Source organism: Oncorhynchus clarkii, chromosome 32 (genome assembly GCF_045791955.1).
Source record: "Oncorhynchus clarkii lewisi isolate Uvic-CL-2024 chromosome 32, UVic_Ocla_1.0, whole genome shotgun sequence".
Classification (NCBI taxonomy): domain Eukaryota; kingdom Metazoa; phylum Chordata; class Actinopteri; order Salmoniformes; family Salmonidae; genus Oncorhynchus; species Oncorhynchus clarkii.
In genome coordinates this window covers 36,244,347-36,270,162 of record NC_092178.1, presented here as the reverse complement: position 1 = coordinate 36,270,162, position 25,816 = coordinate 36,244,347, and the positions used below count along the sequence as shown (strand labels likewise).

The window sequence follows — 25,816 nt, the reverse complement described above, 5'->3', positions numbered from 1 at the left end:
AGACAGCCCTATTTGGTAAAAGACCAAGTCCATATTATGGCAAGAACAGTTCAATAAGCAAAGAGAAACGACAGTCCATCATTACGTTAAAACATAAAGGTCAGTCAATACGGAAAATGTTAAGAACTTTGAACATTTCTTCAAGTGCAGTCGCAAAAACCTTCAAGAGCTATGATGAAACTGGCTCTCTTGAGGACCGCCACAGGAAAGGAAGGCCCAGAGTTACCTCTGCTGCAGAAGAGAAGTTCACTGCACCTCAGATTGCAACCCAAATAAATGCTTCACAGAGTTCAAGTAAGACACATTTCAACATCAACTGTTCAGAAGAGACTGCGTGAGTCAGGCCTTCATGGTCGAATTGCTGCAAAGAAACCACTGCTAGGACACCGATAAGAAGAAGAGACTTGATTTAGGCTAAGAAACACGAGCAATGGACATCAGGAAATCTGTTCTTTGGTCTGATGAGTCGAAATGTGAGATTTTTGGTTCGAATCGCCATGTCTATTATGTGAGACGCAGAGTAGGTGAACGGATGATCTCCGCATGTGTGGTTCCCACTGTGAAGAATGAGGAGGTGTGATATATTTTTTTCACCGTTATTTAACTAGGCAAGTCAGTTAAAAACAAATTCTTATTTACAATGACGGCCTACCGGGGAACAGTGAGTTAACTGCCTTGTTCAAGGGCAGAACAACAGATTTTTACCTTTCGGTTACTAGCCCAACGCTCTAACCACTAGGCTACCTACCGCCCTGTGATGGTGCTTTGCTGGTGACACTGTACGTGATTTATTTAGAATTCAAGGCACACTTAACCAGCATGGCTACAACAGTATTCTGCCACGATATGCCATCCCATCTGGTTTGGGCTTAGTGGGACTATAATTTATTTTTCAACAGGACAATGACACAACACACCTCCAGGCTGTGTAAGGGCTATTTGACCAAGAAGGAGAGTGATGGAGTGCTGCATCAGATGACCTGGCCTCTACAATCACCCGACCTCAACCCAATTGAGATAGTGAATGAGTTGGACTGCAGAGTGAAGGAAAAGCAGCCAACAAGTGCTCAGCATATGTGGGAACTTCTTCAAGACTGTTGGAAAAGCATTCCTCATGAAGCTGGTTGAGATAATTCCAAGACTGTGCAAAGCTGTCATCAAGGCAAAGGGTGGCTACTTTGAAGAAACTCAAATATAAAATACATTTAGATTTGTTTAACACTTTTTTGGTCTTCACTATGTAGAAAATAGTTTTTTAAAAATAAAGAAAAACCCTGGAATGAGTAAGTGTGTCCAAACATTTGACTGGTACTGTTTGTCTCTAATAGGGGGAGATTGAGCATCAATCCGTGTGTGTGTGTATGTGTGTGTGTATGAACTGACCTTCAGGTGTAAAGAGGGCAGTGTTGTATGTGTGTGTGTGTGTGTGTGTGTGTGTGTATGAACTGACCTTCAGGTGTAAAGAGGGCAGTGTTGTAGAGGTGGGGGAAGGCACTGCCGTTGGGGCTGTCCCCTTTTCCCTCCTCATTGCCTTTCTCACAGATGATGAGAGCAATAAACGTACGATTCACTGAGTCACTGGAAACCTGGGAGAGAAATGAAAGAAAGGAAGGACGAGAGGAGGAGTGAGAAAGGAGAACGATAACTGCATTACATGCCTTTGTCACCTAAAGAAAGTTGCAGCCCACACACACAGACAGACAAACACCTGTAGGATGACTCCGAGGGCGTTGAAGTGCTGTTTGTTGTTGACCACTACCACTCGTCCCACGGAGAGAGCTTTCAACCCATTCACAGACCCCAGAACAGCACACTGAAAGATGACAGATGGACAATTAACAAACCTTAGTGATGATTAAAAAAGAATAACAATAATAATTATGACACTTTTGCACATTCAATTATATTCAGTTGTTTTGTGATGTGGTTTGAGCTTGAGTGTTTGAAGATAGTGTGTGTCATACATAGGTGTCTGTCTGTGGGCACGTGTGTGTCTTGGTGCATGTGTGTGCCTTTACAGTATGTTGTGTGTGTACCTGCAGCGCCTCAGCAGTGAGGCGTAGCTCAGTGACAGTGTAGTAGTACGGCAGTAGGTCAGACAGCTGACCCTCCGTGTCCAGAGGAGGGAGAGAGGACAGAGTCTGTTTCAACTGACCAATCTGCTGCTCATGGGCCTGAGAGAAGGACAACAATATAAGATATACTTTGATTATTAGTTCATATGTGCTGGGAATTTGTCTTCTGCTTTTGCCCAACCCCTCTGATATACACACACAAATACATACAAATACAGGTTGGAGAGAGACTTTATGTAGGAACATCTAAAGGAATGTAAATGAATGTGGAGCATCAATAAGCATAAATAGATGTGATATCAAATATGTACATTACGGACAATATTCCTATTCTGACTCCTGCCATCAAAAGCTGAATGGACCTTTGATAAAGGAGCTCGAATTATATATTCTATATATATTTACAAAAAAATATATGAGGGATTGATGCAGACAATTACATTGATGGAAGCCACAATCCATCTGCAATATTGAAGCTGATCTCCATTTTAAAATGTTTTAAAAAAAAATAAATGTAGTCACTTTTTTTTTTAAAACTGGTAGTCCTCAACTGTCATCCATTATCTCTAGAATTTTGTCCCAAGTGCTTGTGGGTAATGTAGCACAATACCTGTGTGTCTCTGTGGCTCTCAGAGAAGCTCCTCCTCATCATGTCGGTGACTCGGAGCGCCTCCACACGCAGCAGGTTGAGGATCATGGTGTAGGTCAGCCTGAACTGGGACTGCAACACTGTGGGCTTCCCCTTGACGGCAGAGAAGAAGTGTCATTCAAATTCATGTCGCTACTATGTTGTATACACTAGAAAGAAGACGAAATGGAGGTAATGGAGCAGGAACTTTTCTATGTTGATTGAAAGGTTAGTGCTAGATCACACAGGGTGGAGGTACGGAGGATGAAGTTGAGCATTTCTAAAATCATATAGACAGTTACAGTTAGCATTTAGCAAAGCAAACAACTGTTATAGGGAGCCCTACATTCTTTCCAGATGATTTGATCAGGAAAAACTCTGGGCCATAGTTGTACAGTAACAGTTAGCGATTAGTTACCGCTGCTATCGAGCAAATGACTGTTATCATAAGGCTAAAACAATTGATCCGAAGATTGATCCAACAATTGATCCACGATGGCAGTTGGCAGCGAGAGGGTGATAGGGAGATATAATCATGTTTTCTACAGTACAGTTTAGAGGATTTCCATTTCCTTGATCTAGCAACCGGAGGATCAATTCAGGAAGGAAATAGTCCACTCCAAAGTCCCACATTAAAGAGGTTGGTTTAAAATAAGCCCCTTGACAGTTTAATGAGGCACTTGTTTATACTGTACAAGCTAGCGTGCAGCAAACCTAGAGGAGCAGTGAATGGCTGTTTCCCAAATGGTAACCTATTCCCAAAACCTACATAGGGCACTACTTTTGACCAGTTCCCTATGGGCCCCAGTCAAAAGTAGTGCGCTACATAGGGCATAGGATGCCAATTGGTGTGTAGCCTATGTTCTGTACAATGGAGGAGCACTTACAGGGCGAGCTAGATGGAAACTGTTGAGGGATTTTGGATTTAAATACGAAATATGGGATTTTTATTATCCTTAGTAGAATAGCAATCCCTTTTTAATTATATGAGCTATCCCCTCACCCTTGGGAAATGTAAGCCAAGTAATACCCTTGTATAAACGAAGTGACTGAAGCAGTGCAGCGATTCCCAAAATGTTTATTTGCGGGGGACCACTGTCAAATGTTGCAGATTTTTTATTTATTTTTTACATAAAATATTTTTGCGGTCAAAATGTAAAATCAATTTGATATGTGAATGTAAGAGATTAAAGGCCTATTATTACAGATGGATGTTTATTAAACAATTTGTATTGCGAAAAGTAAACAATCATTAATACTCCCAACTGTGGCAGGTAGCCTAGCGTTTAAGAAGGGTATTGGGCCAGTAATCGAACAGTCACGAATCCCTAAGCCAGCAAGGTGGAAAAATGGGCTGTTCAGCCCTTGAACAAGGCAGTTAAACCTCAGCAACAACTGCTCCCAGGGCACCGATCACGTGGACTTCGATTAAGGCAGCCTCTCTTATTCAGAGGGGTTGGGTTAAATACGGAAGAGCGATTTCAGTTGAATGCATTCAGTTGTACAAGTGACTAGGCATCCCCTTACCTATTAAAAAATAAAATAAAAATAGACCTGAAAAATAAATACGATCTGCCAGGTTCTTAAATTGTATCTTTTATGTGCCGCGTCCTTCTGCTCTGTGTGCTTACAGAGTACTCTGGGGGTTCAGATCAAGTATCTTATATTAACAGCAAGGGTAAGTTAGGGCATAGTGTTCACCAAATGCTATATATTCCTATTCAAAGCAACATATCGCCAATCAATTCAAAACAGAACTAAGACTGGAGTACAGTCAGGTAAAACATGAACATTCTCATCAAGAAACACAAATCACCAAATTACCCACTACCATTTGGCATACGAGTTAAGAGACTCTTTTTCAGATGAACATAAATTCAACCCCCGTCTGTATGCTCTTCCCCCATGGTACGAGTCCTGGCACCTTCACTCATATGGTCTGGGAGTTCCCAGAGGTTCTTTCCTTTTGGCAAATCTGTTGGCTTCATCATTATCAAGAATTTTGTCTAAATCCATCCCCAGTCTTCCCAATGTGCTACTGCTTAATGATGACTTCACTGAACCTAACATACAGGCAAAGAAGGATTTGGCTTGCCGGCTTAACAGCAGCCAAGAGAATGGTTGCATTACGATGGCAAGTCCCACACATTCTGCCACATCAGCAACGGATTTCCTCATTCATGGACATCGCACAACTTTAAACTGTCAATCTCTCGACCGCATGGTGCAAAATCTGAAAATATTAGCATGTGGACTACAACACTCAACAGTTTAAAATCAGTACTTTGATATATGCAGGTGGGAAGGGGAGGGGGATGGGGGGAGGTTACATGTGTATGTGTTTAATGTCTGTTTGTTTTGGTTTGGCCTGTCAACCAAAAAAAATATATATAAAGTTCATCACAAAAATACATTTTTTTTTATTTTTTTACCACAGACCACCAGTGGTCCACCGATGTAGTGACATTGAATGGAAGAAGACAGTACATTCTGATGGAAGCCTTACCAGCATCATGACATTTAGGTCCCCCATGTCATGTACCCCTGACTTGCAGAGGATGATGACAGTGCCTGTGGCGTCCAGACCTCTCCTACCCGCTCTACCAGCCATCTGGATATACTCACCTGAGAGAGAGAGAGAGAGCGAGAAGAAAGAGAGAGAGAGAGAGACAGAGCGAGAGAGAAAGAACGACAGAAAGAGAGAGAGAGAGAGCGACAGAGGCAAAGAGGTTAGTCATACGGAACTAAGAGCTCTTAAACATGTAGAAAAACATCCATTCTATTTTCTCCTTTCCACTCAAATATTAGAGAGAAAGCGAGAGAGAGATTGAAGTGACATCAGATTAAAATACTGCCTGTAAGCATCATGCTCCGCTTTTCTATCAGACCGACAGAGGCAGGCAGAGAAACAGACACAGACAGAAAAAGTCAGACTGCCAGAGAGAGCGAGAGAGAGAATGAAAAGGATGTTATGTAGGGTTGTAACGGTTCACCAAACCCATGGTTTGGTAGGTATTGCAGTCATGGTTCGATTTCGGTACAGCAGGAAAAAGAAGTTGATTTTTGAATACCAACACTTTATATTTTCTTAAATGATAAACACAAGATTACTCAACAACAACAATGCTAGAATAAAGTGCAATATCTGTGTGAAATCAATATGTAAAACATTGCATTGGCCTATGCTATAATGTTTTCTAAAAAAGAGAAAAATATGCGCACTTGTGTGACTCGTAAAGGGGGCGTGTCTGTAGCACGGTAATTCTCATTCCCCGTTCCGCAGAAATGTGATGGGCTGTTACTGTTAAGTAGCTCTCTGTAGACCTGGACGTCCATCCATCTGTAGTAAGCGCAACACAGGGTGTATTGGCAACTTCATTGACAACTTTAGCTTGCTTATTTAGAGGTGGTACTACCGGTTTGCTGAAATGGTTGTGAGAAGTTCGTAACGTGGCTCGAGCACTTTCACAAGGTGCTGAACCTCCCTATTCTTCTCAAACACCGACAATGGGCGCATATCCATGGCTATAAACATAATGTTACCTATCGCTCTTTTAATTTCAGCCGCGAAGGGCTGCTTGAATGCAGAGGGGAGACAAAGCTGTGCTGTTCTATTTGTGTTTCTCACCTGTTCCGGTGGTAGGAATACTGGGGTGATGTTGGCGTAAATGTGTCAACATGTTTGAGGTGTTGGCAGCTGCACAGGTTATTCTCGTTGAGCAGTGGAGACATACTCTCTCTGTCCATCGCCACTGTAATCTACTGGGAAGCCAAAATGTTCGCAAACATTTTAACGATGGAGAAGAATCCTCCTGGTTAATCGACCCCACCACTCGCCATTGTAAAGAACTAGATCCCGGCTGCCCCTCGCGAAAGGACCGTTTACAATGCGGCAAATTAAGATTTGGATTTTTGATTGCAACTTGCACATAGGCTGAAGTTGCTTTAGTTACCACCTACCTGGTTAAATAAAGGTGAAATAAATTTTAAAAACTCAAGAGACTTAGAAAGCAGCGTAGGCATAGCCTATAGGCCTAGTGGGTTTATTTGTATTATATTTCTATTCCGGGTTTACAGTGTAGACCGAATAGAGGTCCCCGTACTGAATGGTTCGGTACTAATACGTGTACAATTACACCCTTAATGTTGTGTATATAAACGTGTGAGGAGGGAAGAGAGCGTACCAGGCAGAAGGTTTCTGAAGCCGGTGCCATCGTGTTTCCGTATGCTGTCAAACACCACTGTCCTCGCAGGCATGTTCACTCCCATAGCAAACGTCTCAGTGGCAAACAGAACCTGAGGGAGACACATTTATTGTAAAGTGTGTTAAGACTTTAAATACATTTTGAGTTGATGACATAGGTAGAGGATGTAAGTTGGGACTAGTAATCAGACATGTCATTTCAAGATATTGACAAATCGTCACACTGATACAAAAACGGACCAATAAGATTCACCTTTACTAGCCCGCGCGAGAACAGCATCTCAATGACCTCCTTCATGATTGGCAGGATGCCACTGTGATGCACACCGATACCCCTCTTCAGTAGGTCCCTTATCAACAGGATCTACAACATAGGAGGAGTTGGTAACAACAATTCCTAGGTTATATGTCCAAAAGTTCAATCTACGTGCTACAATTGGCTATAAAATGGAATTAATAATTCTGCAGTCCTGTGAGCCGATTTCACTGCATTGCTGATGGTTGCATGAAACATTTTCCAAGGAAAAATAGAACATGATAAGCAGATCTTAGTTCTCCCAGACAACAGGCCCCAGCCAGATTGCACCCTACCTGGGGCAACTGGCGGTCCCCTCCCCTGAGGCGTCTCAGGCTCTTCTGGAAAAAGGAGTGGATCTCGCTCTTCTCCACTGAGCTGGTGAGGTCCATGGAGGCTAGAGAGCGGGCGTTGTCGTCGCAGCGCGTTCTGGAGAAGGTGAACGCCACCACGGGGGTCTGCTGGCGCTGGGACAGGAAGTGGAGGAGGGAAAGCCACACTGCCCGGTCCTGGTGGAGAGAGATGGAGGGGTGAGAAAATGGAGCGAGAGGGAAAGAGTAAAGAAATGATAGAGGGAGAAGATGGCTCATGGAGAAAAGGCAAAGTAGAGAAGAAGTTCAAAGACTGGCAGAAGTCCTACGATGGGGATGAGTGACAGAGAAGTTAAAGGAGACAGAGAGAGAGGTCTCTATGTTCGGCTGGCATTAAGGCGGTGCTAGTGTCAAACGTATGTTCATTGGCAATTTCGACCTGTTAATTTTCAAACATGCACAAGGATTGGTAATTTACCTGTCTTTTATCAGCTCGCTTTTGCTCAGAAATATTTGAGTGCCAAAGTGCTAATTGCAGGCAGTGCTGGTAGGGATGTTTAAGAACCACCAAAAGCTGGTTTAAGCAGTAACGCGGTTGGTTATGGCATGAATTTTGACAGCAGAGGCAGCCTATCCAGCTGTGAAGCACACTGCCCATTTGCACATGGAACAAGAGTAATGCGCTTTTGGTGCCTGTATTCCATGTATTTAGAAACATTTTTAAAATGTTTTTTTTTTCCAATTTCATTTTATTTGATATAGCCTCAACTGCTCTCAATGAAGGCAATTGTTTTAGGGGTCTTGCCCATTGCAATCGCCAAATAGTCAAGACTGTTGATAAAGGGTTTGGCTCGTGAGGCTGCCTGGAAATGAATCTTAATCACCAAAGCTTTATTAAAACATCAAGTTTCAGGGGAGCAAAACTGTGAGCTGACTTTCCCTTTCAATTTAGAGTGCATTCAGAAAGTATTCAGATTTTGTTACATTACAGCCTTATTCTAAAATGAATTAAATTGTTTTTTTTCTTCATCAATCTACACACACCCAGAGTTACCTCTGCTGCAGAGGATAAGTTCATTAGAGTTACCTGCACCTCAGATTGTAGCCCAAATAAATGCTTCACAGTGTTTCAGTAACAGATGCATCTCAACATCAACTGTTTAGAGGGACTGAGTGAATCAGGTCTTCATGGTCGAATTGCTGCAAAGAAACCACTACTAAAGGCTACCAAGAGGGAGAAGTGACTTGCTTGGGCCAAGAAACACGAGCAATGGACATTAGAACAGTGGAAATCTGTCCTTTGGTCTGATGAGTTCACATTTGAGATTTTTGTTTCCAACCGCCGTGTCTTTGTGAGAGGCAGAGTAGGTGAACGGATGATCTCTGTATGTGTGGTTCCCTCCGTGAACCATGGAGGAGATGTGGGGATGCTTTGCTGGTGACACAGTCTGTTCAAGACACACTTAACCAGCATGGCTACCACAGCATTCTGCAGTGATACACCATCCCATCTGGATTGCGCTTAGCAGGACTATCATTTGTTTTTCAACAGGACAATGACCCAACACACCTCCAGGCTGTGTAAGGGCTATTTGACCAATATGTGAATGAAGGAGTGCTGCATCAGATGACCTGGCCTCCACAATCACCCGACCTCAACCCAATTGAGATGGTTTGGGATGAGTTGGACAGCAGAGTGAAGGAAAAGCAGTCAGCAAGTGCTCAGCATATGTGGGAAGTCCTTCAGGACTGTTGGAAAAGCATTCCTCATGAAGCTGGTTGAGAGAATGCCAAGAGTGTGCAAAGCTATCATCAAGGCAAAGGGTGGCTACTTTGAAGAATCTCAAATATAAAATATATTTTAATTTGTTTAACACTTTTTTGGTTACTACATGATTCCATAGGTGTTATTTCATAGTTTTGATGACATCACTACTTTTCTCCAATGTAGAACATAGTAAAATTAAAATAAACCTGGAATGAGTAGGTGTGTCCAAACTTTTGACTGGTACTGTATGTCTCAACATCCCTCCCTTCTTATCTCTACATTACATAAGTCAAAGTATTTATGGACACATTTTATGAAAACTTAAAAGAAAGGTAGCCTAAAACGAAAGGGCCAGTATGCGATGAAGGAGATTTTAATTGAATTTGAATTCAAAGATGGAAGAAGCAGGCTCAAAGCAGAGCAGTGCATAATGTCTTCACTATTATTTTACAATGTAGAAAACAGTAAAAATAAAGAAAAACCCTGGAATGTTCTGCTTAGTCATTATGCGATATGTATTGTGTGTAAATTGACAATGGAAAAAATATATATATATTTTTTTAGAATAAGGCTGTAACGTAACAAAATGTGGAAAATGTCAAGTGTTCTGAATACTTTCTGAATGAACTGTATGTATTGTAGGCAGGCCTACATTATTTTGAGCCATGCAGCTCTATTTTAGACGTGTGTAAAAACCCCCTCCTTGATGTAGGCTACATGTGTCCATGTCCATCATGAAAAGAGAGACGAGAACCTCTGTGAATACCGGTGAACCTCGTATTTAGAAGTTATTTTCCTGTAACAATTGCTTGTTTTCCGTTTCATAAGTTCAGAACCCAAGCCCTTACCCATGGCCTACTATAAAAGCAGGCTGGTTCAACAGCAATGCGTTGTGTCTTTTTTATCCTGACAATTTTATAATATAAAAAAACAGACTGGTTTTAATAAAATTAAATGAAAAATAAGCAAACTTATTAGAATGATTCACCGTCCTGGTTTTAAGGTAATAACACTGGTGGCCACATTTTTTTATTTAACCTTTAATTTACCTTTTGATTTGCCTAGAGAAATAAAGGTTAAATAAAAAAAATATATAGAATAAAAAAAACGAGGAAAGTCCGTTCTTATTTTACAATGACGGCCTACCCCGGCCAAACCCTAACCTTGACAGCACTGGGCCAATTGTGCGCCGCCCTATAGGACTCCCGATCACGGCCGGTTGTGATACAGCCCGGGATTAAACCAGGGTATGTAGTGACGCCTCTAGCACTGAGATGCAGTGCCTTAGACAGCTGCGCCACTCAGGAGCCCACATGCAATGCAACTTCTAGAGAAGTGTGAATGCGATCTGTAAGATGGTTGTAATATGTTTATAAAACATTATACTTGGAAGCAGTATTAGGGAGAGTGGACCCCTTTCTCTTTATATTGGATCTTTATCCAGCTCCTGTGAAAAGTTTGGAAGTCCGTAAAACTGTATTATACGCCCACAGGGAGCAATTATGGTGCCTGCAGCTGTATATAGACATAGCCTATTTGAAATAAGTTGTTATTTCGTTTTTATTTGAATTTGATAGGACTGCAAACATGCTCAAAATATTGTGAAAATATGAGCCAGGCTATTTAACGTACTAGGCTATAACGGACTAACATTTCGAATTGGAGTTGATGACAACACAATACATGAAAGACCGTAAATATACAACTTGAAGCAACCACATATTTAGCCATGAAGCAGGTTCTGATTGGCCAGTGAGGGGGCAAGCCTCGACACACCTACAACTTGTTTACTCATCAAAACCCAGCTGTTTCGCACCGCCGCAAGGAACTGTGCCCACAATTACGGTTGTGAAAATAGCAACAATATTTCTGACACCCCCCTCCCTCCGAACCTATAGCGCTACTGCCAACACTTAGATTTACCATTGTGTTAGGTTTGTTAAGATAGAGCCCAGAGAGACTAGGGGTGATATTCTGTACCTGACTAGGTGTAGTGTTCTGAGATGGATTTTTCGTCCCAAAAGACTGTGTGTGTTTACTGGTGCGTTCCTTTTTGGCATCTATAGCAGCGTAGTACCTTAAAAACAAAGAAACCACCAACATTAAAAAGTGATCAATACATTTACTCTCCATGACAACTAGAGCTGGGCGATACGGACAAAAAGCCATATCACTATATATTGACTGATTATCACGATAATGATAAATTGTACGATAAGTTTACAACATTAATGTGCACCAGTTCCTTTTTATATTACCTTTAAAACTACTATTACTACTACTTTAAATGCAGTGGCTATCAATTATCCTGTTAGCAATAGTAGCAGACATTTCATTTCAAACGTCACATTCCTCTAGTAAAGGTTACTAATCTTTATTATCGATATCAGTAAAATGTCCTGGATAAATTGTTGGTATGGATAATTTTCGGATTACCATCCAAGCTGTTATGAGGCCAGGTGTGTGTGTGTGTGTGTGCATACTTACCCTTTGGTTTGGAAGTTGCCCGTAGGGTCCAGCAGTAGGAACATCTCCTTCTGGGTCTTGGTGCTGTTGCCTGTGTACAGGTAATGCTCCAGAGGCACAGGTCTCTTTGCTGTGCTGATCACATAGATGTGCTTCTTTTTAATGCGCCTGGAGAGGAGATAGGAAGGGAGTGGAGAAACTAAATCATCTGTACACAACTCAAAGACATTATTCCATTCATAGACTACAGGCCAACCACAACACACACTATACATGCTGTGACCATAGCAACGGCTATCACTGTACTTTAACTAGGGTCAGGAGTTTTTTCTAACCACATGACTTGACCAACAAATACTCTGGGTCCTAGAGATAGGAAAAACTCTGGGCCCTAGTTTTAGACTCAGTAGGTCATGTACTCACGAAAACATGCATGGTTTAACGGTGTCTTTCCCAACATACACTACATGACCAAAAGTGGACACCTGTTCATCGAACATCTCATTCCAAAATCATGGGCATTAATATGGAATTGGCCCCCCCTTTGCTGCTATAACATTCTCCACTCTTCTGGAAAGGCTTTCCACTAGATGTTGGCCTGGCTCGGCGTTCCAATTCATCCCAAAGGTGTTCGACGAGGTTCAGGTCAGGGCTCTGTGCTAGTCAACTTCTTCTCAACTTCTTCCACTCCGATCTCAACAAAACAATTCTGTATGGACCTCGCTTTGTGCACGGGGGCATTGTCATGCTGAAACAGGGAAGGGCCTTCTCCAAACTGTTGCCACAAAGTTGGAAGCACAGAACTGTCAAGAATGTCATTGTATTCTGTAGCGTTAAGATTTCCATTCACTGGAACTAAGGGGCTTAGCCTGAACCATGAAAAACAGTCCCAGACCATTATTCCTCCTCACCAAACTTTACAGTTGGCACTACGCATTGGGGCAGGTAGCGTTCTCCCGGCATCCGCCAAACACAGATTCATGTGTTGGACTGCCAGAATGTGAAGCATGATTCATCAATCCAGAGAACGCATTTCCACTGCTTCAGAGTCCAATGGTGGTGAGCTTTACACCACTCCAGCCGACGCTTGGAATTGCGCATGATGATCTTAGGCTTGTGTGTGGCTTCTCAGCCATGGAAACCCATTTCATGAAGCTCCCGACGAACAGTTATTGTGCTGACGTTGCTTCCAGAGGCAGTTTGGAACTCGGTAGTGAGTGTTGCAACCGAGGACAGACGATTTTTACGCGCTATGCACTTCAGCTCACGGCGGTCCTGTTCTGTGAGCTCAACACAGGGGCCCAACAACGGTGCATGCTCAGCCCCCTCCTGTACTCCCTGTTCACCTTTGACTGCGTGGCCACGCACGCCTCCAACTCAATCATCAAGATTGCAGACGACACAACAGTAGTAGGTCTGTTCACCAACAATGACGAGATAGCCCTCACCTCCTCCCTGTAGGCTCTGGGAGTGTGGTGCCAGGAAAATAACCTCTCACTCAACGTCAACAAAACAAAGGAGCTGATCCTGGACTTCAGGAAACAGCAGAGGGAGAACCCCCCTATCCACATTGACGGGGCCACAGTGGAGAAGGTGGAAAGCAAGCTCCTCAGCATACATATCACTGACAAATGGTCCACCCACACAGACATTGTGGTGATGAAGGCGCAACAGAAGGCTGAAGAAATTTGGCTTGGCACCTAAAACCCTCAGACTTCTACAGATGCACAATTGAGAGTATCCTGTCGGGCTGTATCAACGCCTGGTACGGCAACTGCACCGCCCGCAATCACAGGGCTCCTCACAGGGTGGTGCGGTCTGCCCAACCCACCACCGGGAGCAAACTACCTGCCCTCCAGGACACCTATAGCACCTGATGTCACAAAGGCAAAAAAAAGATCATCAAGGACAATAACCACCCAAGCCACTGCATGTTCACCCCACTACCATCCAGAAGGCGAGGTCAGTACAGGTGCATCAAAGCTGGGACCAAGACTAAAAACCAGCTTCTATCTCAAGGCCATCAGACTGTTAAATAGCCATAACTAGTACATTAGAGACTGCTGCCCTATATACATAGACTTGAAATCACTGGCCCCTTTAATAATGGAACACTAGTCACTTTAATAATGTTTACATATTTTGCATTACTCATCTCTATGTATACCCTACCATTCAAAAGTTTGGGGTCACTTAGAAATGTCCTTGTTTTTGAAAGAAAGCTTATTTTTTGTCCATTAAAATAACAGTGATGGTTGCTGATAATGGACCTCTGTACGACTATGTAGATATTCCATTAAAAATCAGCCATTTCCAGCTACAATAGTCATTCACAAAATTAACAATGTCTACATTGTATTTCTGATCAATTTTATGTTATTTTAAATGGACAGAAAATTTGCTTTTCTTTCAAAACAAGGACATTTCTAAGTGACCCCAAACTTTTGAACGGTAGTGTATACTGTATTATATTCTATTCTACAGTATTTTAGTCTATGCCGCTCTGACATTGCTCATCCAAATATTGATATATTCTCAATTCCATTCCTTTACTTTAGATTTGTTTGTATTGTTGTGAAATTGTTAGATATTACTTGTTAGATATTAGAGCACTCTTGGAGCTAGAAATACAAGCATTTCACTACACCCGCAATAACATCTGCTAAACATGTGTATTTGACCAATAAAATTGGATTTGATTTCGATTTGTATGGCCTACCACTTCGGGGCTGAGCCGTTGTTGCTCTTAGTCGTTTCCACTTCACAATAACAGCACTTCAGTTGACTAGGGCATCTCTAGCAGGGCAGAAATTTGACAAACTGACTTGTTGGAAAGGTGTCACGTTGAAAGCCACTGAGCTCTTCTACTGCAAATGTTTGTCTATGGAGATTGCATTGCTGTGTGCTCGATTTTATACACCTGTCAGCAACAGTTGTGGCTGAAATAGCCAAATCCAGTAATTTGAAGGGGTGTCCACAGACTTTTGTATATATAGTGTACATGCTTTGGGTTTGGTGATGACAGGTGTTAAGGTGGGGTGATCAGGAGAACAGTGGACAATAGTTGACAACGTACCCGATCCACTCACTGAACTCCACAGCGTTGGGGACAGTGGCACTCAGAAGAATAATGCTGACGTGGTCGGGTAACATGATCAGAACCTCCTCCCACACCACTCCTCTCTAATAGGGAGAGAAAGACAGAAAGGGAGGGAAAGAAAACGGAAGAGAATGAGATTTAGTGACACGCGTGATTGACTAAAACAGTGAGAGAGGAAGGTTTTGAGAGTGAGGCTTCGCCGTTACCTCAGCATCATTGATGTAGTGAACCTCGTCAAAGATCACCCACTCTAAATCTCTGATGACCTCCGAACCGTTATAGAGCATGGACCTACAAGAGAGAGAGAGGGAGGGAGGGAGAAAGTGTCAGTCAAACAGTACATGGAAAAGCATCCCTCAGTGTTACATGGTTAGTAAGTTGATGTATAGGTCTATATGGATAGGGGTATGTAAAAATATAACCATGGTATGCGTTCAATTAGACAGTATAAAAACAGTTTTCCATGGGGTTAATGTGTGATATAATGTGTCATTTTATATTATAATGTGTAATGTTTGGTGTATATGATGTACTGTATATGTTGCAATCCCCCATAGAGCGGAGCTTGGTCCTAGAGGTGTGGAGGTATAATGTGACAGTGTGATATAATGTGTACAGTTATATAATAATGTGACATGTTTTCTAAGTGATGTATATGATGTACTGTATATGTTACGTCACCTCAATATCTCAGTGGTCATGATGAGACAGGAGGCTTCAGGACTCAGCTGGACGTCCCCGGTCAGCAGCCCCACGTCCCCAAAGGTGGTCTTGAAGTCCCGGAACTTCTGATTGGACAGCGCCTTGATGGGGGAGGTGTAGATGGTCCTATCATGAGGTGCAAATAGATGGAGAGGTTAGATTGCACCAGAGGCGATTAGATGGCCCAACATGGAAAACCAGGAACCACTCAATTTCCTTTTCGTCCATTTCAATGACTCAGGTCAAAACGTCAGGAATGACTAATAAATCCCATATTTGTACCCTGTTGGATTAAAGATTTTATAGAACATGACAAATGTGTAAATACACACACCTGGTCATGTGCTTCTGTGAGAGTGCTATGGCGTATTCTGCCACCACGGTTTTGCCTGCTGATGTGTGAGCTGCCACGAACACAGACTCATGGGCCTCCAGCCTCAATACTGCCTGCTTCTGGAACACGTCCAACTCAAAGGGATACTGGGAGAGGTGGGGTTCACATTAGTATTGTGGAATGAACAAGGTTCTGTGCCAATAAGAGATTAGACTAATAATGTCATAAAAATATAAAACAAAACTACACGGGACTAATCAACACATTCATCATCGACATATTCAACTTCATTTGTCAAACCAACATCATATTTTGCCATTACAGCACAGTACCTTGAAGGCAGGGTTAGGGATACGTTTGTAGAAGTCACCGCAGGGGGAGGTGATGTTTATTGGGATTGCCCATCTCTCCTTCTCCTCCTGGTCCCCTGCTGGTTTGGTCGTTCCTCCATCTTTCTTCTCTGTAGAGGTGGTCCCAGGTGTAGAGGGAGAGTCCTACAGATGGAAATAAACAACCACCTTTCAGTATATGAACATGATAAACCCCAGAAGCTAAGTTAGAGGGGAAACTACATTTGAGATGTAGATTGTATTTGTCAATAAACAACAACAACAAAAACTATTTATTCAATACCTTGATCCCCAGGTCTTCCAGGCTGTTGGTTCTGGGCAGTTTGGGTGCATTTCCACTTCCGTGGCCCTTCTCCTTCTCCTCTGCCTCAGGCTGGGAGTCTATGATGTCATCGAAGGTGGACAGGAGGGACAGGAGATTGATTTCTCCCTTTGTGGTTTTGGCATCTTCATAGAGAATTTTTTGAGAATTTTTTTTAAAGAAAGAAAACATATTATATATTTATTAAAGCCAAGTTCAAGCCAAGAGGATTACCTTTAGGAACAAATAGCCATTCAAACCTTTGTCACTGAAGTCCATCCCAACTTTCAGTCCAGGGGGCACTGTGAGTAACTCTAGGTAAAGGGAAATACATACTGTATATTACTTACATACACATGAAATAAACCAAGCAAGAAACACATATGCTCAATAAAAGATCTAAAATCTGTATTCTGATTTTTGAAGAGAACCATTTGGTTCCTAGGGAACAGCACACAGACAGTTTTTTTTACTTTCAAAGATTACGTCTGTCTGCATTTTCATTCTAAAGCAATCACCCCCCCCCCTCCCCCCCCCTCACTGTGCACAGGCAGTCTTTGGTGTGACAATTGCCCCTTCACCATTTCAACCCCATAAAGAAATGTAAAATCACCTTTCTCAAAGTCTATGTCCTCCTCCAGCTCGGATTTCTTCTTGATTTGTTCCAGTGTCAGCTCCTCCATACCACCTATGTGACAACATAAAGAGATCATATTTATATTCTATATTTGACTTAAGGGAAGACATAATTTTCAACAAACATGTATTATACAGCCATATACAGCCATATACACAAAAAAGTATGTGGACACCTGCACGTCAAACATCTTATTCAATGATTCTGGGAAGGCTTTCCACTAGATGTTGGAACATTCATCCACAAGAGAATTAGTGAGGTCGGGCACTGATGTTGGGCGCTTAGGCCTGGCTCACAGTCAGCGTTCCAATTCATCCCAAAGATGTTCGATGGGATTGAGGTCAGGGCTCTGTGCAAGCCAGTCAAGTTCTTCCACACCAATTCATTTTTTTATTTTACCTTTATTTAACTAGGCAAGTCAGTTAAGAACAAATTCTTATTTTCAATTATGGTTTAACTGCCTGTTCAGGGGCAGAACGACAGATTTGTACCTTGTCAGCTCGGGGATTTGAACATGCAACCTTCCAGTTACTAGTCCAACGCTCTAACCACTAGGCCACCCTGCCGCCCCTCCGATCTCAACAAACCATTTCTGTATGGACCTTGCTTTGTGCACAGGGCATTTCAACGTGGCACCGTCACAGGATGACACCTTTCCAACAAGTCACCTTATCAAATTTCTGCCCTGCTAGATCTTCCCCGGTCAACTATAAGTGCTGTTATTGTGAAGTAGAAACGTCTAGGAGCAACAAGAGAGAACCTTCCCCAAACTGCTGCCACAAAGTTGGAAGCACAGAATCGTCTAGAATGTCATTGCATGCTGTAGCGTTAAGATTTCCCTTCACTGGAACTAAGGGGCCTAGTACAAACCATGAAAAACAGCCCGAAACCATTATTCCTACTCCACCAAACTTTACAGTTGGCACTATATTCGAGCAGGTAGCGTTCTCCTGGCGTCCGCTATAACCCATATTAGTCCGTCAGACTGTCAGATGGTGATTCATCAATCCAGAGAACGAGTTTCCACTGCTCCAGAGTCCAATGCCGGCGAGCTTTACACCACTCCAGTCAATGCTTGGCATTGCGCATGGTGATCTTAGGCTTGTGTGCGGCAGCTCGGCCATGGAAACCCATTTCATGCAACCCACCACGAACAGTTATTGTGCTGACGTTGCTTCCAGAGGCAGTTTGGAACTCAGTAGTGAGTGTTGCAACCGAGGATAGACGATTGTTACACGCTACGCGCTTCAGCGGTCTCGTTCTGTGAGTTTGTGTGGCCTACCACTTCGCAGCGGAGCTGTTGTTGCTCCTAGACGTTTCTACTTCACAATAACAGCACTTATAGTTGACCGGGGAAGATCTAGCAGGGCAGAAATTTGATAAAGTGACTTGTTGGAAAGGTGTCATCCTGTGACGGTGCCACGTTGAAAGTCACTGAGCTCTTCAGTAATGCCAGTCTACTGCCAAAGTTTGTCTATGAAGATTGCATGGCTGTGTGCTAAATTTTATACACCAGTCAGCATGAATGTTGCTGAAATAGACAATTTGATGGGGTGTCCACATACTTTTGTATATATAGTGTATAGCTCTGATAATATACTTAGGTAATGAGTCAGACCCACCGGGCAAAAACGGGTAGTTGGTGTTGCTTCCTCGTAGGCTCTCAGAGGGATTAGGGTTTGGTGGACGTTGCAGGGACATAGAATTCTTAGCAGAGATGCCTGTGTCCCCCAGTAACACCTGGATAGAGAGTGAGAGGGAGATTTAATGACACTGGGATGCAAAATGTGTATGAAAATCAAAGTAGACCTTTCAATAAGATTAGTAGATCCCCACTCAGGGAAGTGCTACAATTTTGAATGTTCCCATTGAGTCACATCATGATCATAGCTGTATGATTAGGACACAGAGACTAAGACAGCATAGCTAGGTAAGATCTGACACTAGTATGTACCTCAGTGAAGTCCAACAACATTCCTGTTGTTGGATCTCTGACTACTGAGATGCCAGAGTGCAGAGGAGACAGAGCACAATGGAGAAGAGAGTCTATATGAACATCTCTCTCAGCCAGCCTAGAGAAAAACAAGTCTGTTACCGCAAGTTAATTCTGTGACCATTTGGTACCACGGCCTCATCTGGACCACTGAATTCCCCTTATAAACACCGCTTCCAAAGAAAGATTTACATTGCATCAAAGCAATAAAAAGTAAAGATGTAAAAACCCTAATAAGAAATGTAAGCATACTCACTTCAGAAACCTATGGAAGGCAGCGTCGGTATCGTGAATGGGAAGCCAGGCAGGGTCGCGTAGAAAGCGCTTCTCTACCTCTGTCTCCAGGCTCACACTAGTGGGAGGGAGTCCATGAGGGAGCTGTAGATAAAATAGTTATAGAAATACATAAGGCATATAATGGGCTGGAGAGATTGGATAGTAGATTTATGTCAAACACAGGCTGCAATTCAAACTGACGTTTTCTCCCTTTCCTCTAAACTTGATGGCGGATCTGAAGGATACGGGTAGGTAGGTAGGTAGGAAGGTAGGTAGGTAGGTAGGTAGGTAGGTAGGTAGGTGAGACCTACTGTAAAAATGTAACTTAGACAAATAGAGAGTTAGATGGAATATTTTGCTTGGCAGTCCTTTTCATATCTGTAGAAATGGTCGTTTTCAGATATGAATCCAACCACACACTGACTCTCATACTGACCGAACTTTGTGGAGGCAGGGGCTGGTCATTGGGATGTGGATGTGTGATGAGCTCAAACCTGCCAGAGCAACCCATCTCCAGCAGGGATATAGGGAGGTCTGTGGGGCCCACAGCGGGCAGATCTATAGAGAGAGAGAGAGAGAAATGGGATTGAGATGAATAGCCTAGTTTCTGTGGACTGTCCTCTATCATACAATAGAGTCCATTGTATATACTAATGCACATACACATATTGCAATGTCATCATGTACTGCTTTAGCTGATAAGATTCTGCCTATATATAACACGTTGCACATGTTGGGAGGGACTACATTTCTGCTACATGAATGACAGCTGGGCTGGCTACTGTGGTTAACGTTAGCTAGGCTAACCCAAACTGTCATATTCGCCAGTAAACTGTACTGCTAGCAAGTTACTTTAAAACAAAGCTTACAGCAATGGTCTTAAACGTATGCCTAATTCATTAACTGAAAATGTAAATATTATCTATCGTTTAATTGTCCTTTACCTATTCTTTCCATTTCTCCACCGCAGATGAAAGTCGGAAATGGCCAAGTTTGGTATGCGGGAAGTAGGTATAATATTGCCAAATGTAATACGATAAATATCTCAATATTAATGCATTATTTTACTAACTGTTGTCAAGTGTATGCCATGCATTTCTTATAATTAACTTATTCCTGCAATTTAGCAGGTTGAATAGTATTTTTGTTTTATTCATGCACCCTACCAACATTATACGTCATATTCATGCGCCTTTGTTTTTGTGTTCATGAAGGAGCGAGTGATTAAAAGTAGCTACAGTAAGGTTATAGAGGTAACAACGTAATTACATTTCTAAATACAGTAGTATCTTTATGAATTGCTGTAGTCTGAACGCTACATTGCCGTATTGTTGATAAGCAATGGAATACTGTCCACTGCCCTGTGTAATACATAATGTAGAAGTAGCTAACTAGCCTTAGCTAACAATCTAACGTAACGCTTAAAATGTTGTCAGATGCATGCAGAATGTAGAAAGAGAAACCGCTGTGGTCGTGAACAAAGTGTATATGGTCGTTTTTGAGTTCATGCTATAGAGTTGAATTCAACCACACTCGTGTATTGACGTGCAAATGTGTCCACTATTCTGGTCCCTTTTCACAATGCTTTCCAGCTGGGTACAACATGGTGGTGTTCCCAAGCTCCTTGACAGAGGAAGAGGAGTCTCTGCAGAAGAAATATGCCAAACTCAAGAAAAAGGTGAGAAACTCAAAGAATCTCCTCACTCCACTTGACTAGAGAGAACTCTATCCATGTAACTGTATCCTGCTGCTGACTATGAGATGTGCCACTGCACCCACGTTTGCAGATGTGGTTAGGGGTAGGCCTTTATTAAATCAATATTCACCTGTCAGCCATCATCACACGCATAATGTTGAAAGTTAGATATCATCATTATTATGTTACCAAACTCTGATTGTTCACCTCTTATTCTCGCTCTCTCCTCACACCTATAGAAAAAGGCCCTGCTGGCTTTGAAGAAGCAGCAGAGTTCAACCAGCCAGACCAATCAGAGTGGATTGAAGCGCAGTATGGGCTTTGTCTTCACTTTAAGAAGTTAACTCTTTAAAACTGTATTACTAAGCAGATATTTGGTCTAAGTTGGTTAAGTTGCATCTCCTTTCTCTGTCCTCTAGCTTTGTCAGACCAGCCTGTGCTAGATACAGCGACAGCTACAGAGCAGGCGAAGATGCTGATCAAGTCTGGGGCCATCAGTGCCATCAAGTCAGAGAACAAGAACTCTGGCTTTAAGCGCTCTAGAACGCTAGAGATCAAGCTCAAGGTAAGATACAACATGCAATATGTAAGGATGTGTAATGTAGCAATTGATCATAGAATAAATTATTTATATAATGAATATACATTAATAATATGTATAAAGCTGACAGGCGCAAATGCCTCTTAAATATGACACATACACTAGTCTGATGGAAGTCAAACTTATAAACTGATGGTCTAGTAATGATTTGTTATATTTTCTTTCCGTTTACCAGGATCCAGAGAAAGTCCCAGGCCCTGTGGCTTTCCAACCATTCCAAAGGAGCATGTCCACAGATGATGAGCTTTCTGAGGTAAAGTGAGAATGACATGACATCCCATTTTAAAATCATCCAATGAATTGATGTACTTTACCTACAAAATGGCATGCTTGTACAGTATTTTACCAATGCTGTCTGCCTGTATTGTGGCCACAGAACCAGTGACTTTGAAAAAACATGTTATTGAGAACTGATGCTGCTACTTTACATTTGACATTTCTACTTCAGGCTGGCAAAAGAGCCCACAGAAAATCTCTGTACGAGAGGTAAGCCTAAAAGCTCTGATGAATAATAGAGTAGGTCATGTTTTCTACACTGGTTCTCTGTATAAGGCGGTTTAAAATAATTTCCTCTGTGGCTCTCCAACAGCTTCATCACTCCAGGCGACCGAGCAGCTCGTGATGAGGAGGAGGGAGGCGGCCTGTCCACCAGCAAAGACCTAGAGCGAGAGAGAGACAGAGGAGACCGAGAGATGGACAGAGAGAGAGAGCGTGACAGAGAGAGGGAGAGAGACCGGGGCAGCGGCGACCGGGGCAGGGACAGAGAGCTGCGAGACCGCGAGAGGAGCGACAGAGACAGGAGCCGGGATGGAGAGCGTGACCGGGAAAGGGGAGGAGAGAGAGAGTCACGTGAGCGAGACGGACCATTCAGACGTGAATATTCTTTTACTGAACTTCTGTCTTTCATGTCTTTAATCACTGGCATTCTTAAAATGATGTTCCAATCAAAATACAAGTTCAAAGAGCAAATAATGTTACTTTTTTCTTCCCCCTTATTTTCTCTCTCCCTCTCAGGATCAGACTCATACCCGGAGCGGAGGGGGGTGAGGAAGGGGAACACGGTGTATGTGTATGGAACTGGCCTTGTGGAGGACAGCCTGCGCTTAGCCTTCTCCCAACATGGCACCATCATTGACCTGTCCATGGACTCCCAACGCAAGTAGGGCTACATAACTACAATGTTGAGATTTTACGTCCATGTGGCAGTGTGCGATTGTGTTTTGAAATGTTTTGCAATTGAAAACTAGTCCAGTAAGTCCCTTACTGTTTTGTTGTTTGATGGCTAATGAACACAACCCTGTTTTTCTCTTTCTAGCTGTGCATTCATCACCTTTGAAAAGATGGAGTCAGCAGACCAGGCTGTAGCAGAGGTAAGTATAGCTCTAGCTCCCTCTCCCAACTTAATTCATTATAGTGTAAAACCTATAATCTATACACTCTTCTCCCAGTTGAATGGAAGCACAGTGGGAGATGTCCCCATAAAAGTCAGCATCGCTAGGAAGCAGCCGATGCTGGAGGCAGCCACCGGCAAATCTGTCTGGGCCACTCTGGGTAAATATCTTGAGTCAAACACAGATCAGAATAACAAGCAGTGTGACAGTGTCAACTCTGGATTCATGTATTCTCTCTCTCCCAGCTGTGCAGAACAGCGCCAAAGGCTCCTACCGAGACAAGAGGAACCAGGTTGTGTACAGTGAGGATTTCCTATGAGCTGGATGGGCGTGCTGCATTGGAGATCTGTAAGGAGTAGTCATCAATGATTTAGCGTTGTGTCAGCTTTGTTTGTATGCTTTTTTTCTATATTGCATTTTGAGTTTGTCGTTGATTGCCTGTTAGCCCGATACGGAACCACGTGTCAGTTGTTGAGTAGGTGCTACAGTTCTTTCTATACATGGCAATGACCACGTGAAAAGATATTGTGGTTGGCATGGTGGCCTGGTCTTGCTCTTGTAACCAGGGGATTCATTGTTTTGGGGAGCTCAATAAATCACTTCAATACATTTGTTCATCTGGTTGTCTTGCTTTGAATCAAAGGGGCCAATTAGATTTGGCACTGTATCAATGTAATACAGTGTAGACTTGTTATCAGTCTCATAGTTGTAGGCCTCACATACAGTGCAGAGATGAACTTACATTAGCATGTCTGCTGAGCACACCAAGTCACATGTCTTTTCATGCACAACAGTACAAGTCATGAGTAAGCATGCATTGCAAATTACTTTTGTCCTCTGTGATGAACATGACTATGGAATGACTGAGCCTACTGTATTTTGGATCCCTCTTTAAATGAAGTGTCTTAATAGTAAGTACACGTTGTTACAAATAAGTGTGTAGCTGTAATTACACACTACAAATCAGGCTGTATGTACCAACATCCAGTGTTTAAGAAGCTCACCCTCTCATACACAAATTAAAATAATTTATTGGTCAGCCAGTGAGTTACAAATGAGACAGATCGAAAACTGAGGTTTACACAACTTCAGTCCTTCAGAACCACAGCCGTGTAGGACATAGTTTCCCCCTTTTCCAACCCTCAAGTCTGAAGGCACACTCAAAACCACTCTTTGGCCATTAGGGCAAAAGGCACGTCTGCTTGAATAACCCCTCTTTACCTCCAACCGCAACCTGTAATGCTTAGTCAATGAGAGTACACTTTGGACAGTGTCCTTGTCAAAAGTCAAATCTGTCCTGAGTGTCTCCCTCTCCTTCCCCTGCCACTCTCTCCATCTCGGCCTGTGCCTCCAGGCTGTTCTGAGCGGTCGTCTTCCCGTGCTGCTCTTTGAGATGGCGCCGCAGTGCCGGCTTGTGGGCGAAGCGTGAGTGGCAGTAGGCGCAGCAGTGGGGCCGCTCGCCGCTGTGCAGGTTCATGTGATCGCACAGCGTGGACTTCTGCGTGAATGTCTTGTCACAGAGCTGGCAGCGGTGGACTTTGGCACCGCGGTGCACGGTCATGTGGCGGTTGAGGTTGCTGGAGTGGTTGAAGTGCTTGCCGCAGCAGGGGCACACGTACAGCAAGTGGGTGGCGCGCGAGTGGACGGCCAGGTAGTGGGCAGAGGGGAAGGTCAAGCCGCATTGCTCGCAAGCCACCGGCCCCGCTGTGCTGGAGGTGGAGCCTACCACTGCGACAGACTCATCCCCCGCCTCATCACCACCTGTTGGCGCAGCCGACATTTCCATATTACCCTCCCCTCCATCACCACTGGGGTCGTCCAGGCTGTAGTGGACCGGCCCATTCCCATCCCGAGGAACCAGCTCCTCTCCCTGAGAGTCCCCCATCCCGTAGTCTAGCCGTGGGAGATCGCTCCCCGAGGGGAACGCTGACCTCGTGGCTTCCTGGCTGAAGTCCAGGCCGAAGCTCTGCATCATCTCTGCCCCAGTGGGCATACGCCACGCCTCCTGGTACTGCATACCTAGAGGTCTCCTCTCCCTCTCATGGTACGAGCCACGCTTCCTCTTGAAGCCCCTCCCCCGGCCCACTTTCGGTGAGTCGGTGAGTCGCCGCCTCCAGGCGCGGAGCCCTTCCCTATCGAAGCTGCTGATGCGGATAGCCATTTCGGCTGGGGTCACGTCGTCCCCTCCCACTATGACACTGTCCGTATCTGGATACTGGCCCCCCTGATGGCCCTCTGTGGCTTCTCCACCACCCTCCTCTACCTCTCGCCTCTCTTCCAGCTCCTGCTCACCCTCCATGCACATCCGGATCATGTCATAATCGTCTTTGCACTCATCCTCCTCTGTTACCCTCACCTGGAACAAAATTGAGACCGATTTGAGTGTGCTAGTAATCAATGTTCTAGGTTCAAATACTATTTAAAATATCTCAATTACTTTCACATACATTCTAAGTATTTATTTGTATTTGAAAGGACAAGTAGTCAAATATTTTAATGCATTTGGAAATACTAAAATACACCAACTCAAATACACTCCCATGCATTTAACCCAGGGATTTCAAAATAGTATTTGAAAATACTCTCAAATACAATTTGGTAGACTATTTGGTTTTTACAAATAACCATTAAAATACTAAACCATGTATATTTTTTTGGGCAGCGTATTTTAAATACCAAATACACATA

General features: G+C 43.3%; 3 protein-coding genes across 6 annotated transcripts in view; 1 reads left to right on the top strand and 2 right to left on the bottom strand.

The window, feature by feature from the left end:
* The window catches only part of LOC139391771 (superkiller complex protein 2-like), a 33,685-nt gene extending 13,057 nt beyond the window's left edge, over positions 1–20,628 (bottom strand). The window contains exons 1-23 of the mRNA XM_071139311.1: positions 20,385–20,628; positions 19,877–19,998; positions 19,421–19,542; positions 19,126–19,243; positions 18,794–18,911; positions 17,148–17,222; positions 16,795–16,848; positions 16,517–16,680; positions 16,216–16,377; positions 15,884–16,029; positions 15,529–15,675; positions 15,054–15,138; positions 14,824–14,930; positions 11,769–11,915; positions 11,262–11,358; positions 7,499–7,711; positions 7,161–7,271; positions 6,888–6,999; positions 5,210–5,328; positions 2,686–2,817; positions 2,037–2,174; positions 1,709–1,813; positions 1,451–1,586 (exon numbers count right to left, since the gene is read on the bottom strand). Of these exons, the coding sequence (XP_070995412.1) occupies positions 1,451–1,586; positions 1,709–1,813; positions 2,037–2,174; positions 2,686–2,817; positions 5,210–5,328; positions 6,888–6,999; positions 7,161–7,271; positions 7,499–7,711; positions 11,262–11,358; positions 11,769–11,915; positions 14,824–14,930; positions 15,054–15,138; positions 15,529–15,675; positions 15,884–16,029; positions 16,216–16,377; positions 16,517–16,680; positions 16,795–16,848; positions 17,148–17,222; positions 18,794–18,911; positions 19,126–19,243; positions 19,421–19,542; positions 19,877–19,998; positions 20,385–20,397 (2,743 nt within the window). The 5' untranslated portion in view covers positions 20,398–20,628. The remainder of the gene's footprint in view (positions 1–1,450; positions 1,587–1,708; positions 1,814–2,036; positions 2,175–2,685; positions 2,818–5,209; positions 5,329–6,887; positions 7,000–7,160; positions 7,272–7,498; positions 7,712–11,261; positions 11,359–11,768; positions 11,916–14,823; positions 14,931–15,053; positions 15,139–15,528; positions 15,676–15,883; positions 16,030–16,215; positions 16,378–16,516; positions 16,681–16,794; positions 16,849–17,147; positions 17,223–18,793; positions 18,912–19,125; positions 19,244–19,420; positions 19,543–19,876; positions 19,999–20,384) is intronic.
* Positions 20,194–23,737, top strand: LOC139391773 (negative elongation factor E-like). Of its 4 annotated transcripts, none has more exons than XM_071139313.1 (11): positions 20,194–20,447; positions 21,033–21,118; positions 21,376–21,448; positions 21,556–21,701; positions 21,913–21,990; positions 22,186–22,223; positions 22,327–22,610; positions 22,752–22,896; positions 23,053–23,107; positions 23,186–23,288; positions 23,374–23,737. In XM_071139313.1, the coding sequence occupies exons 1-11, from the start codon at positions 20,411–20,413 to the stop codon at positions 23,445–23,447; spliced, it is 1,119 nt and encodes a 372-aa protein (XP_070995414.1). In that variant the 5' UTR covers positions 20,194–20,410; the 3' UTR covers positions 23,448–23,737. The 4 variants fall into 4 exon arrangements, with proteins under 4 accessions (XP_070995414.1, XP_070995415.1, XP_070995416.1 ...); XM_071139314.1 differs by having other exon boundaries at positions 20,255–20,447; positions 22,327–22,586; XM_071139315.1 differs by lacking the exon at positions 20,194–20,447 and adding an exon at positions 20,618–20,693.
* Positions 23,738–23,783: 46 nt separating this feature from the next.
* Positions 23,784–25,816, bottom strand: part of LOC139391772 (zinc finger and BTB domain-containing protein 12-like) — a 4,901-nt gene continuing 2,868 nt past the window's right edge. The window contains exon 5 of the mRNA XM_071139312.1: positions 23,784–25,484. Coding sequence (XP_070995413.1) covers positions 24,408–25,484 — 1,077 coding nt within the window. The 3' untranslated portion in view covers positions 23,784–24,407. The remainder of the gene's footprint in view (positions 25,485–25,816) is intronic.

What these genes read in the sequence shown, in the direction of transcription:
- LOC139391773 (XM_071139313.1), top strand. Translation starts at nt 20,411, where the DNA reads ATGAAAGTCGGAAATGGCCAAGTTTGGTATGCGGGAA. An exon ending in CCAAGTTTGGTATGCGGGAA is followed by an intron (nt 20,448 to 21,032) that starts GTAGGTATAATA and finishes AATGCTTTCCAG; the next exon opens with CTGGGTACAACATGGTGGTG. An exon ending in TCCATGGACTCCCAACGCAA is followed by an intron (nt 22,897 to 23,052) that starts GTAGGGCTACAT and finishes TTCTCTTTCTAG; the next exon opens with CTGTGCATTCATCACCTTTG.